Below are 14154 nucleotides of genomic sequence, written 5' to 3'. Positions count from 1 at the left end.
CAAGATTTCAATTCCAATCTGGCATCCATTTATTGAGCACTTTGAGCCAGACCCTGTGCTAAGTGCTTATTACCTTATTTTCCATTTATTTATTGACAGACACTTATTGAGCTTCTACTATGTGCCAGGCACTATACTAAGTGCTAGAGACTCAACAGTGAGCAATCCTCACAATATAAAATAAGCATGTTTGCGTTTACTAAGATCATAATGGTTTAATATTAAAACAGTGGAATAGTAAAGTAAGGAATATGTGTTACTTTTCACCCATTCCCCAACTAATACTTTTTTTTTTCTTTGAGAGGAAGTTTCGCTCTTGTTGCCCAGGCTGGAGTGCAGTGGTGCTATCTCAGCTCACTGCAACCTCTGCCTCCTGGGTTCTTTTCAAGCGATTCTTCTGCCCCAGCCTCCTGAGTAGCTGGGATTACTGGCGCCCACCACCACACCTGGCTAATTTTTAGTAGAGACAGCGTTTTACCATGTTGGCCAGTCTAGTCTTGATCTCCTGACCTCAGGTGATCTGCCTGCCTTGGCCTCCAAAGTGCTGGGATTACAGTCATGAGCCACCACGCCCGGCCCCTCACTTCATACTTAATAGAGACTTTATAGTTGAATTACAGGCATGATCATATAAATGTCTAGATGTTGCCTTTATTTATTTATTTATTTATTTGAGACGGGGTCTCACTCTGTCACCCAGGCTGGAGTGCAGTGGTGTGATCTTGGCTCACTGCAACCTCCACTTACTGGGTTTGAAAATTGAAATATTTACTCTTATTGGCTTATTATTGAAAGATGATGATGATTATTATTATCATTTTTTGAGATGGAGTCTCGCTCTGTCGCCCAGGCTGGAGTGCAGTGGCAGTATCTCAGCTCACTGCAAGCTCTGCCTGCCGGGTTCACACCATTCTCCTGCCTCAGCTTCCTGAGTAGCTGGGACTACAGGTGCCCGCCACCATGCCCGGCTAATTTTTTTTTGTATTTTGGTAGTAGAGATGGGGTTTCATCGTTTTAGTCAGGATGGTCTCGATCTCCTGACCTTGTGATCTGCCTGCCTCGGCCTCCCAAAGTGCTGGGATTACAGGCGTGAGCCACCGCACCTGGCCTGAAAGATTATTTTTTTTAAAAAAATTAAATAGAGACAGAGTCTCACTGTGTTGCCCCAGGCTGGTCTCAAACTCCTGGCCTCAAGCAGTCCTCTTGCTTCGGCTTCCAAAAGTATTGACATTACAGGTGTGAGCCACTACATCCAGCTTGAAGGATTCTTTTTTAAATTTTTATTTATATATTTTATATGGAGGCGGGGTCTCACTATGTTGCCCAGGCTGGTCTCAAACTCCCGGGCTCAAATGATCCTCCCACCTCCTCAGCCTCACAAAGTGTTGGGATTACAGGCTTGAGCCACCACACCTGGCCTGAAGAATTCTTATAAAAAGATAGATTTGGGCCAGGTGCTGTGGCTACGCCTGCAATCCCAGCACTTTGGAAGCTGAGGCGGGCGGATCACTTGAGGTCAGGAGTTCGAGGCCAGCCTGGCCAACGTGGTGAAACCCCATCTCTACTAAAAATACAAAAATTAGCCGGGTGTGATGGCATGTGCCTGTAGTCCCAGCTACTTCGGAGGCTGAGACAGGAGAATATGTATACGTGTATACATATATGTATATATTTCCTTTCAGGCTTATTTTCATTTCCTTAATTATTAGACAGTCTAATTATAATTTACTCAGAAGAATAGTCAGTGTTAAAAGCCTTCCAAATCTATCTTTTTTTTTTTTTGAGACGGAGTTGTTCTGTCGCTTAGGCTGGACTGCAGTGGTGCAATCTCGGCTCACTGCAACCTCCACCTCCCAGGTTCAAGCAATTCTGCTGTCTCAGCCTCCCGAGTAGCTGGTACTACTACTATATATATTTTTATATATATAGTAGCACTACTACTATGTATATTTTTATATATATATAGTAGCACTACTACTATGTATATTTATATATATAGTAGTACTACTATATATATTTTTATATAGTAGCATTACTACTATGTATATTTATATATACGTATATATGTGTATACGTATATATATACGTATATATACACGCAATACACACATATTTATATATGTATATATACGTATATATACACACATATACGTATATGTATACATATGTATATTTTCCTTTTAGGCTTATTTTATATATGTATATATACGTATATATACGTATATACGTATATATACGTATATATACGTGTATATACGTATATATACGTGTATATACGTGTATATACGTATATATACGTATATATACGTGTATATACGTATATATACGTATATATGTATATATACAAAATCTCCTGCCTCAGCCTCCTGAATAGCTGGGATTACAGGCGTGTGCCACCACATCTGGCTAATTTTGTATTTTTAGTAGAGGTGGGATTTCACCATGTTGATCAGGCTAGTCTCGAACTCCTGACCTCAAGTGATCCACCCACCTTGGCCTTCCAAAGGGTTGGGATTACAGGCATGAGCCACTGTGCCTGGCTGAGAAGGTATTCTTGTACATTATGGTTATTGGGATTGTAACCGATGCTCCTTTCTTTAGGACCCTTAGGCAATATGTATCATAGAGAGGCCGTCTTTTTTGAGTCCATATTTATGAATAAGAGCATTTAAATCAAAAATCTATCAATACCAGTAAATTATCATAAAGTATTTCCTAGGCCGGGCATAAGACCGAGTGTTGCTCTGTCGCCCAGGCTGGAGTGCAGTGGCGTGATCTTGGCTCACTGCAACATCTGCCTCCTGGGTTCAAGCGATTCTCCTGCCTCAGCCTCCAGAGTAGCTGGAATTACAGGTGTGTGCCATCACTCCCGGCTAATTTTTGTATTTTTAGTAGAGACAGGGTTTCAACATGTTGGCTAGGCTGGTCTCGAACTCCTGACCTCAGGTTATCCGTCTGCCTTGGCCTCCCAAAGTGCTGGAATTACAGGTGTGAGCCACTGTGCCCAGCCAAGAAAATATTTTCTGTGGTGAATATCATTAAGCCACTTTAATTCCATATTCAGTTTTTCTGTATAGCATAATTAAATCATCACTGTTGTGGCCAGTATTCCCAAGAGTCAGTTTTCCTGAGGCACATTTTGTAGATGTGAATTTAGCCAAGAAAATGTGATTATTATGTCAGTATTTTTACAGTGTGTAGTTTTACATTGATTATTTCCACCGTAAGAGTCAATATGAGGTAGGTGAAAGACTCACACTTTGTTTTTATGTCTTGGAATGAAGAGCATTTTATAGGGCAAAGCAGATTTTTAATGTCCTGCTTCAGTAGTAGAGGCTTTAGTATCTGATATATCATTTGATTCAGGAATTTCATTTGTAAGAGAATTAATACTAATGTTTTAGTCATTCCAATTTTTTTGTTGTTTGTTTGTTTTTTGGAGATAAGAGTCTCGCTCTGTTGCTCAAGCTGGAAGGCAGTGGTGCAATCTTGGCTCATTGCAACCTATGCCTTCCAGGTTCAAGCGATTTTCCTGCCTCAGCCACCTGAGTAGCTGGGACTACAGGTGCATACCACCATGCCTGGCTAATTTTTGTATTTTTGATAGAGATGAGGTTTCACCATGTTGGCCAGGCTGGTCTGGAACTCCTGACCTCAAGTGATCTCCCCACCTCAGCCTCCCAAAGTGCTGCGATTACAGGCAGGAGCCACCATGCCTGAACTAGTCATTGTAATTTTAATAAACAACTTTTGTGGTGAAAAATTTGAAACAAGTTGAAAGATCAACAGTAGATAATTATATATACTATTTTATATTCTTTTTCATGGTATATACCAAGTGACCATTTACTATAATGATAGTGGCAGATACTCGGTAACAAGCCAGTAGCTGCAAGCTGTTCAGGATATATTGTGAAAATTGCTGGTTATGGAAAACTATGTAGATAATTATTACATTTAAAATACACAGATATATAGAGAAGATTACCTCTGGGTAATGGGATCACAGGTAATTAAATATTGTTTTTTACAATTTGCATTTTCATTAACATATTTTCTTTTTTAAAGAAAAAAAAATTTAAATTATACCAACTGGGGCTTGGCACGGTGACTCACGTGCGTAATCCTAGCACTTTGGGAGGCTGAGGCGGGTGGATCACCTGAGGTCAGGAGTTTGAGACCAGCTTGGCCAACATGGAAAAACCCCGTCTCTACTAAAAATACAAAAATTAGCTGGGTGTGGTGACAACTGCCTATAATCCCAGCTATTCGGGAGGCTGAGGCAGGAGAATCGCTTGAACCTTGGGGGCGGAGGTTGCAGTGAGTCGAGATCATGCCACTGCACTCCAGCCTGAGTGAAAGAGCAAAACTCCATCTAAAAAAAAAAAAACAAAGTTATACCACTTGGTAGCAAATTGATCCCAACATAAGTATTTTCTTTTTTCTTTTTCTTGTTTTTTGAGATGGAGTCTTGCTCTGTCACCCAGGAGTGCAGTGGCACGATCTCGGCTCAGTGCAATCTCTGCTTCCCCGGTTCAAGTGATTCTCCCTGCCTCAGCCTCCTGAGTAGCTGGGATCACAGGCGCCCCTCACCACGCCCAGCTAATTTTTTTGGTATTTTTAGTAGAGATGGGGTTTCACCATGTTGGCCAGGCTGGTCTTGAACTCCTTCCTGACCTCAGGCGGTCTGCTCACCTCTGTCTCCCAAAGTGCTGGCATTACAGGCATGAGAGACTGCATCTGGCCCAACATACATATTTTCAAAAGGTGGAAAATGCCAGGCTTGGTGGCTCACACCTGTAGTCCCAGCACTTTGGGAGGCCAAGACGGGTGGATCACTTGAAGTCAGGAGTTCGAGACCAGCCTGGCCAACGTGGTGAAACCCGGTCTCTACTAAAAATACAAAAATTAGCCTGGGAGTTATTGCGGGTGCCTCTAATCTCATCTACTCAAGAAACTGAGGCAGGAGAATCACTTGAACCTACGAGGCAGAGGTTGCATTGAGTTGAGATCGTGCCACTGCACTGCAGCCTGGGTAACAGAACGAGACTCCATCAAAAAAGTGGGAAAGTATTTGCAGCTGTGTCTTCCACAGTATTTTCTTTTTTGTTGCTGTTTTTGAGACGGCATCTCGCTGTCACCCAGGCTGGAGTGCAGTGGTGTGATCTTGGTTCACTGAAACCTCTGCCTCCGGGGTTCAAGTGATTCTCCTGCCTCACCTTCCCGAGTAGTTGGGACTACAGGCGTGCACCACTATTTCCAGCTAATTTTTGTATTTTTAGTAGAGATGGGGTTTCACTGTATATTGACCAGGCTGGTCTTGAACTCCTGACCTCAGATGATTCACCCGCCTTGGCCCCCAAAAGTGCTGGGATTACAGGTGTGAGCCACCGTGCCTGGCTCACAGTATTTTCTTCCTTAGCACTTCTGTATTTGCTAGAGAAATAATGTGAATAATGGTTAGCATGTGCCCTTTGGGGTCACAGACAAGGGTTTGAATCCTAGCTCCCCCAGTTGGAGCTCTCTGACTTCTTACAAGTGACTAAACTTCATCAGTCATTTCTTCATCTTTAAAATAGGTTTTTGTGTAGATTACATGAGATTATGCATGCAGAGGCACATAGTAAACCTACAATAAATGATAGCTATAAATATTGTCATGATCACATGAAAATGCCAATATTTCTTTTTTTTCTTTTTTTTTTTTTTTTTGAGATGGAGTCTCACTCTGTCACCCAGGCTGGAGTGCAGTGGCGTGATCTTGGCTCACTGCAAGCTCCGCCTCCCGGGTTCACGCCATTCTCCTGCCTCAGCCTCCCGAGTAGCTGGGACTACAGGCGCCCGCCACCATGCCTGGCTAATTTTTTGTATTTTTAGTAGAGACGGGGTTTCACCATGTTAGCCAGGATGGTCTCGATCTCCTGACCTCGTGATCCGCGGGCCTCGGCCTCCCAAAGTGCTGGGATTACAGGCATGAGCCACCGCACCCAGCCGAAAATGCCAATATTTCTTAAAAAGCAAGTTTTAAATCTAAAATATTTTTGCTTTAGGACATTTAGAAAATATAGGAAAATAGGAAATATTCCACTAGCCAGAGAAGGCCATAAAAATCATATACATAATTTTATATCCTATGAAATACCAATACCTACTGAAATACTAAGTGTTCTATATTTAAATATGTGTACTGAAATTTGGACCTATTTGTAATCTTTTTAGATCAAAACTTAAAATTGAAGACATAAAAGAAGCCAACAAAGCGTTGCAGGTGAGTAGAACGTTTTCCTAAAGTGGGAAGGTATGTGAAAGTCTCCAATGGAAGGTAATGCCCTGTGTGAATCTAATGTATTATTAACCCCAGGATATATAGAGGCCGAAGCACTGAATGAGGAGCTTGGATGCTGGGGGTTCAGCTCTTCCCTGTACCCCTAGAGTCACATTATTAATAACCTTCCTTTAGAAACTGACCTTAGAGGCCGGGCGCAGTGGCTCATGCCCATAATCCCAGCTCTTTGGGAGGCCGAGGCAGGTGGGTCATTTGAGGTCAGGAGTTTGAAACCAGCCTGGCCAACATGGTGAAATCCCATCTCTACTAAAAATACAAACATTTGTTGAGTGTGGTAGTGGGTGCCTGTAATCCCAGCTACTCAGGAGGCTGAGGCAGGAGAATTGCTTGAGCCCGGAAGGTGGAGGTTGCAATGAGCAGAGATCATGCCCTTGCACTCCATCCTGGGCAACAGAGTGAGACTCTTTCTCAAAAAAAAAAAAAGAAACTGACCTTAGAAATAATTTTGTTTACTTCCCTACAAAGTATGGCATGATAGAGTGAAATTGCCTATGAACTTGAGAATCTTGAGTTCCTATGCCAGTCTATTACTTACTAGTTCTTTTACTTTCAGCAAGTCATGTATCCTCATTGAGCCTCAGCTTCCTTCTCTGAAATAGGCTGATGATTCTGCGTAGGGTTGCTCTGAATATTGAGTAGGTTAATAACATGTGTGTGAAAGTGGTTGGAACACTTTACCAGTATGGTTGTGAATGTGTCTGAATCCTTGCTACAACATAGAAGAAAGGACAGTGTCTGTGTGATCACTTCAGTGATAGGTGGCTTCCTACCCAACAACTTCATTTTTTAAAATCAAAAAGTGTTACATGATACTGGGTGTGGTGGTTCATAGCACTTTGGGAGGCCAAGGCAGGAGGATTGCTTGAGGCCAGGAGTTCAAGACCAGCCTGGGTAAAATAGACCTTATTTCTACTAAAAAATAAGAAAAAATTAGCCAGGTATGGTGGGCAGGTCTATAGTCTCAGCTACTTGGGAGGCTGAGGTGGGAGGATTGCTTGAGCCTGGGAGGTCGAGGCTGCAGGGAGCCTTGATCATGCTACTTACTGCACGCCAGCCTGGGTGACAAAAAAGTGTTACATGAAAATCATTTTTAAAAAATTATACTAAGAAGATTTAACTCCAAATAATATTAATAATAATAATGATGATGATGGTAGCAGTCTCTTGTTCTTCACTCCCTTGCCCTTTATCTGCCCTAGCTCCTGCCACCCAAAGGGAGCTACTTCCAGTTTTTTAGCTGTTTCTTCTGGCATTTATCTCTGTATGTCTAACTAATGTTCAGTATGTACTATTTGCTCTTGATTCAGCAGTTTTAGACTTATATATTAACGTCATCATATGGTGGATGAAGAGTTTTGCTCACTCTCATTTTGGTCTTTCTGGTCTCCCAGTATAATTAAGTAAGGTTTTTTGTGGCATTCATTTACTTTATATATATCTTTTTTATTTATGTTATTTTATTTATTATTTTTTTGAGATGGGGTCTTGCTGTGTTGCCCAGGCTGGAGTACAGTGGCACAATTGTAGTTCACTGCAGTCTCAAACTCCTGGGCTCAAGCTGTCCTCTTGCCTCAGCCTCCTGAGTAGCTGGGACCACAGGTGCGTGCCACCTTGCCTGGCTAATTTTTAAATTTTTTGTAGAGACAGTATCTGCTGTGTTGTCTAGAGTGGTCTTGAACACCTGTCCTCAGGCAGTCCTCCAGTCTTGGCCTCCTAAAGTGCTGGGATTACAAGCATGAGCCCCCAAAACCCGTCTTACTCTGTATTTTTTTTTTTGAGACGGAGTCTTGCTTCTTCACCCAGGCTGGAGTGCAATGGCATGATCTCAGCTCACTGCAACCTCTGCCTCCCTGGTTCAGTGATTCTCCTGCCTCAGTCTCCCCAGTAGCTGAAATTACAGGGACCTGCCCCCACGCCTAGCTAATTTTTTTTTTTTTTTTCGAGACAGGGTCTCGCTCTGTTACCCAGGCTGGAGTGCAGTGGCGCGATCTCGGCTCATTGCAACCTCCGCCTCCCGGGTTCAAGAGATTCTCCTGCTTCAGCCTCCCGAGTAGCTGGGACTACAGGTGCGTGCTACCACACCCGGCTCATTTTTATAGTTTTAGTAGAGATGGTTTCACCATGTTGGCCAGGCTGGTCTCAAACTCCTGACCTCAGGTGATGCACCTGCCTCGGCCTCCCAAAGTGCTGGGATTACAGGTGTGAGCCACTGCATCTAGCCCCTATTCTGAATTTTTTTTATGATTATTTGAATGTTGTTCCTTGCTGAGCCAGGTACTGTGATTATATTTTCTTACTTGAACTACTTTATCCTTCCTCTGGAGTTAATAATTGCCCCCTCTTTTTTTTTTTGAGATGGAGTCTCCCTCTGTTGCCCAGGCTGAAGTGTAGTGGCACGATCTTGACTCACTGCAACCTCCACCTCCCGGGTTCAAGTGATCCTCCTGCCTCAGCCTCCCAAGTAGCTGAGATTACAGGCACGTGCCACCTAATTTTTATATTTTTAGTAGAGATGGGGTTTCACCATATTGACTAGGCTTGTCTCGAACTCCTGACTTCGTGATCTGCCCACCTCGGCCTCCCAAAGTGCTGGGATTACAGGTGTGAGCCACCACGCCCAGCCACCCCTCTCTTTTTAAAAACAAATTAGTTGTATAACATTTGAGTTTTCTCATACCTTGAAACACCTCTATTTAAAAAAGCTTCTTGATAAAGTTTTCCACATGGTAAAATATATCAGGTACTTGGTTACGTCATTATTTTTTCTTTGACGTCTTGCCTCCAACTTCAAGAGTTCTCTGCTCTCCTGCTCATGTTTGTTCTGGTCCTGATGTTTCCCTTTGCTGGTATTCTCAGAATTTCCTTTGCCTTCCCCCTTTGTGGGAGCTCCTGTTGCCTGAATTCCCTAACTTCTCTCTTTGTATACTCCCTTATTTTTGGCAACACATCTTTCAGTAGCTTCCTGAAAATGGTGAATGAAGATAGAGGTTGTAAGAATTTACACATCTGGAGACTAGGCATGGTAGCTCATACCTGTAACCCCAGTGCTTTAAGAGGCTGTGGTGGGAGAATTGCTTGAGGCCAGGAGTTTGAGACCAGCCTGGGTAGTATAGCAAGCCCTTGTCTCTACCAAAATTTGAAAAAAGAAAGAAAAGAATTTGCGTATCTGAATATACCTTTGTTTTATCCTCACACTTTTTTTCTTTTTTTTTTTTTGAGACAGTCTTGCTCTGACACCAAGGCTGGAGTACAATGGCATGATCTCGGCTCACTGCAACCTCCCTCTCCTGGGTTCAAGCAATTCTCCTGCCTCAGCCTCCCAAGTAGCTGGGATTACAGGCACCCACCACCATGCCCAGCTAATTTTTGTATATTTAGTAGAGATAGGGTTTCACCATGTTAGCAAAGGTGGTCTCGAACTCCTGACCTCGGGTTGATCTGCCCATCTCAGCCTCCCAAAGTGCTGGGATTACAGGCATGAGCCACCTTGCCAGGCCGTATCCTCATACTTTTCAAGAAGATGGGGCCGGGTGCAGTGGCTCACGCCTGTAATCCCAGCACTTTGGGAGGCCAAGGTGGGCGGATCACAAGATCAAGAGATTGAGTCCATCCTGGGCAACATGGTGAAACCCCGCCTCTACTAAAAATACAAAAATTAGCTGAGTGTGGTGGCACGCACCTGTAGTCCCAGTTACTTGGGAGGCTGAGGCAGGAGAATCACTTGAACCTGGGAGGTAGAGGTTGCAGTGAGCTGAGATTGCACCACTGCACTCCCGCCTGGGCGACAGAGCAAGATTCCGTCTCAAAAAAAAAAAAAAAAAAAAAAAAAGATGGGTGGAGGTTGGGCGTGGTGGCTCACGCCTATAATCCCAGCACTTTGGGAGGCCAAGGCGGGTGGATCACAAGGTCAGGAGTTTGAGACCAGCTTGGCCAACATGGTGAAACCTCATCTCTACTATAGATACAAAAGAAAAAATTAGCTGGGCGTGGTGGCACATGCCTGTAATCCCAGCTACTCAGGAGGCTGAGGCAGGAGAATTGCTTGAACCCAGGAGGCAGAGGTTGCAGTGAGCCGAGATCGCACCATTGCACTCCAGTCTGGGCAACAGGGTGAGACTCCGTCTCAAAAAAAAAAAAAAAAAAAAAATGTATGGATACATGGATATTTGCCAAAACCATCATTATGTAAACTCTAAAAAAAGTTTTGTGAAATATGCATATGAGAATGCATATATAGTACAACTTAAAAACACTTGTGGGGCGGGGCACGGTGGCTCATGCCTGCAGTCGCAGCACTTAGGAGGCCGAGGTGGGCAGATCACCTGAGGTCGGGAGTTCGAGACCAGCCTGACCAACATGGAGAAACCCATTTCTACTAAAAATACAAAATTAGCCGGGCATAGTGGTGCATGCCTGTAACCCTAGCTACTCAGGAGGCTGAGGCAGGAGAATTGCTTGAACCTGGGAGGCGGAGGTTGTGGTGAGCTGAGATCATGCCATTGCACTCCAGCCTGGCAACAAGAGCAAAATTCCATCTCCAAAAAAAAAAAACAAAAACAAAAAAACACTGCGTATCCTCCGCTTAGGTTAATGATAATAGAACATGACCAGTACCTTAGAAGCCTCATCTGCTTCTTGATTGCACTCTTTATGGCATCTCTCCTGTATTTTGTGTTAATTATTACTTTGTTTTGCCTCATACTTATTACTCACATCTGTCTTTAACAGAATATTATCTGCTTTTCTCAGTTTTTTTATGTGGAAACTGGATTCATATCTGAGTTGACTTTTTTTTCTTTTCCATGCTGTTGACCAGCTGAAGGGTCTAGAACAGCTGTCCTAAACAGTTTTTCACATTCTGGATTTTCTCTGAATGTTTGTTTGTAGTGTTCGTTAACTTGTTCCTGTCTACTTGTTGCCTGTGAACTGGAAGTTAAATCTAAAGCCTTGATTAGGCCAAGCATGGTGGCTCACGGCTGTAATCCCAGCACTTTGGGAGGCCGAGCCAGGTGGATTGGCCTGAGGTCAGGAGTTCGAGACCAACCTGGCCAACATCTCTACTAAAAATGCAAAAATTAGCCAGGCATGGTGGTGTGCGCCTGTAGTCTCAGCTACTTGGGAGGCTGAGGTAAGAGGATCACTTGAACCCGGGAGGCGGAGGTTGTAGTGTGCTGAGATCCCACTACTGCATTCCAGCCTGGGCGACAGAGCGAGACTCCATCTAAATAATAAAATAATATGAAAAATAAAATAAAATAAAGCCTTGGTTAGATTCAGGTACAACCTTCTGGGGGATATTTTTTCTGCAGGCGTATTTTTAACATTCAGTGGGTTATTATTTGCTCATTTTTCCTTTTAAAAATAGCGTCCTGTTATATTTTGTCTTTGATATTATTATTTAAAAAATTTTTTCTGGCCGGGCGTGGTGGCTCACGCCTGTAATCCCAGCACTTTGGGAGGCTGAGGCGGGCAGATCACGAGATCAGGAGATCGAGACCATCCTGGCTAACACGGTGAAACCCCGTCTCTACTAAAAATACAAAAAATTAGCTGGGTGCAGTGGTGGGCGCCTGTAGTCCCAGGTACTTGGGAGACTGAGGCAGGAGAATGGCGCGAACCCGGGAGGCGGAGCTTGCAGTGAGCTGAGATTGCGCCACTGCACTCCAGCCTGGGTGACAGAGTGAGACTCCGTCTCAAAAAAAAAATTTTTTTTTCTTTAAAAAAAAAATTTTTTTAGAGACAGTGTCTGTGTTGTCCAGGCCAGGGTGTAGTGACTCCATCATAGCTCACTGTAACCTTGAACTTCTGGGTTCAAGCAATCCTCCCTCCTCAGCCTCCTGAGTTGCTGGGACCACAGGTGTACATCACCACACCCTGCTAATTTTATTTTATTTTTTAGAGATGGTGGGGGCCTCACTGTGTTGCCCAGGCTGGTCTCAAACTCCTGGGCTCAAGCAATCCTTCCATCTCAGTCTCCCAAAGTGGTGGGATTACAGGTGTGAGCCACTGTACCCGGCCTCATTATCGATTCTCTGAAGTTTTCTCAAATGTTGTGATATCCCCCAATTTCAATAAAAGGCACAAATAAGAGTTATTGGAAACCTTATGTGTGTATTGGTTGGGTGGGTTGTTAAAAACTGGTAGGCCTCACCATAGAGAAATCTGCTATGATTAGTGAACTATTGGGTACCCTCTACAAATGTTTAGTATTTACAGGACTTTTCTCTGTGGCAGTTGAATTTCTCCAGAGAAGAATCCTGTAGTATCCTATCTAGGAGGTGTAAGTCTAGCAGCTAACTTTCTGGAATTGGGCAGAGAAAAATTGCTGTTTATTTGCAGAGCAAGAGGTTGTTCCGTTCTAGTCTTAGCTCTTCTGGTAAATGGCTGTTTCCTTGAGCAGGCAGCTTCAGCTCTCTAGGCTTTAAGTTTTCTCATGTGTGAAATGAGAGGGCTCCAGGTGCTCATCTCTGAGATCCCTTCACAGGGACACACTAGGCTTACCTTAAAGTGAGCTTCTCTCCTGGGAGGGCGGCAGGTAGTTTCAATGAAAAGAAGTCTCCAAAGGCCTAGTCTCCATGTCAGCAAGGTTGTTTCCGAACCTGATGCCCTTACAAGCTGCTTCCACTAGGTGGCTGTGGGACATTTGGCAAATCACTTTGCTTTGTATGGTTTTCATCAAGTTGGATTATCTTTTAGGGTCCCTTCCTGCTGCTGCCTTTTTTTTTTTTTTTCCCCCTCAGAGACAGAGTTTCCTCTGTTTCCCAAGCTGGAGTGCAGTGGCATGATCACAGCTCACTGTAACCTTGAACATCTGGGTTTAAGCAATCCTCCCACCTCAGCCTCCCAAGTAGCTGAGACTACTGGTGCATGCCACCATGCTTGGCTAATTTCTTTTCATTTATATTTTTTTTTTGTAGAGATGGGGTCTTGCTATGTTGCCCAGGCTGGTCTTGAACTCCTGGTCTAAAGAGAGCCTCTCAAAGTCTCAAAAGTGCTGGGATTACAGGTGTCAGCCACTGCACCTGGCCCCCGTCCTACATTAAAAAAAAAAAAAAAAATCTATGATTCAAGCTATCTGACTCTTTGCTGGTGTTTGTCTGATATGAACTATCTAGTTAAAAAAAAAAGCCCTTATAATCCTGTGTTCTAAGGAGACTTAGGCTTCCTCATATGCAGTAACCAATACTGTATTATCTCTGCTGTATAATAAGTGCTAGTTATTAAGACTGTGAAACAAAAAGACCTGAAATTAACCTTGTGATCTTGATCTGTGAATGCTTTGTCTTTTTTTTCTTCAAAGAATTCTGCTTTTGGAAAAGTCTTTTAAGAAAACTCTTGTTTTTAGAAATGTATCTATGGGCCTTTTTTTCTTAAGAGAATTTTTCTCTCATTAGGTAATAAAGGTTCCTGTGCTTCAGTAGTAATTTATAGGTTGCAGTTGCTCCATGTCCAAGTTGGAATCTTCAGTTATACTTGGGTTCTTTGGTCTGGGCTGTTTTAGGAACATGTTTTAGGAAATCAATCAGTATTGAGGCTCCTCCTTCATCTGGGTCTTCTCATTGTGAAACTGATAATCATCTAACAAAGTTGCCTTCACAGGGGAAAAAAGGTCTTTCTAGCCAAGATTGGTTAAGCAAGCTGGTTAACAATGGGTCAAGTAGGCTGAGCCTGGTGGTTTATGCCTGTAATCCCAGCACTTTGGGAGGCCGAAGTGGGCGGATCACCTGAGGTCAGGAGTTTGAGACCAGTCTGGCCAACATGGTGAAACCCCATCTCTACTAAAAATACAAAAATTAGCCGGGCATGGT

At 43.4% G+C, this 14154-nt stretch overlaps 1 protein-coding gene across 13 annotated transcripts in view; it reads left to right on the top strand.

The window, feature by feature from the left end:
* The window catches only part of RUFY2 (RUN and FYVE domain containing 2), a 63941-nt gene that overhangs the window by 45885 nt on the left and 3902 nt on the right, over nt 1-14154 (top strand). For 10 of the 13 annotated variants that reach the window (XM_055092907.1, XM_055092906.1, XM_008955773.3 and 7 more), the window contains one exon: nt 6220-6268. In XM_055092907.1, coding sequence (XP_054948882.1) covers nt 6220-6268 — 49 coding nt within the window. Of the gene's footprint in view, nt 1-6219; nt 6269-8294; nt 8413-14154 lie in introns of all 13 variants that reach the window. The other 3 variants (XM_063607696.1, XM_063607695.1, XM_055092905.2) reach the window with 1 other exon arrangement.

The sequence above is a fragment of the Pan paniscus genome, chromosome 8, assembly GCF_029289425.2.
Source record: "Pan paniscus chromosome 8, NHGRI_mPanPan1-v2.0_pri, whole genome shotgun sequence".
NCBI lineage: Eukaryota > Metazoa > Chordata > Mammalia > Primates > Hominidae > Pan > Pan paniscus.
Note: the sequence above shows the minus strand (reverse complement) of the source record. Positions and strands in the feature narration are given on the sequence as shown.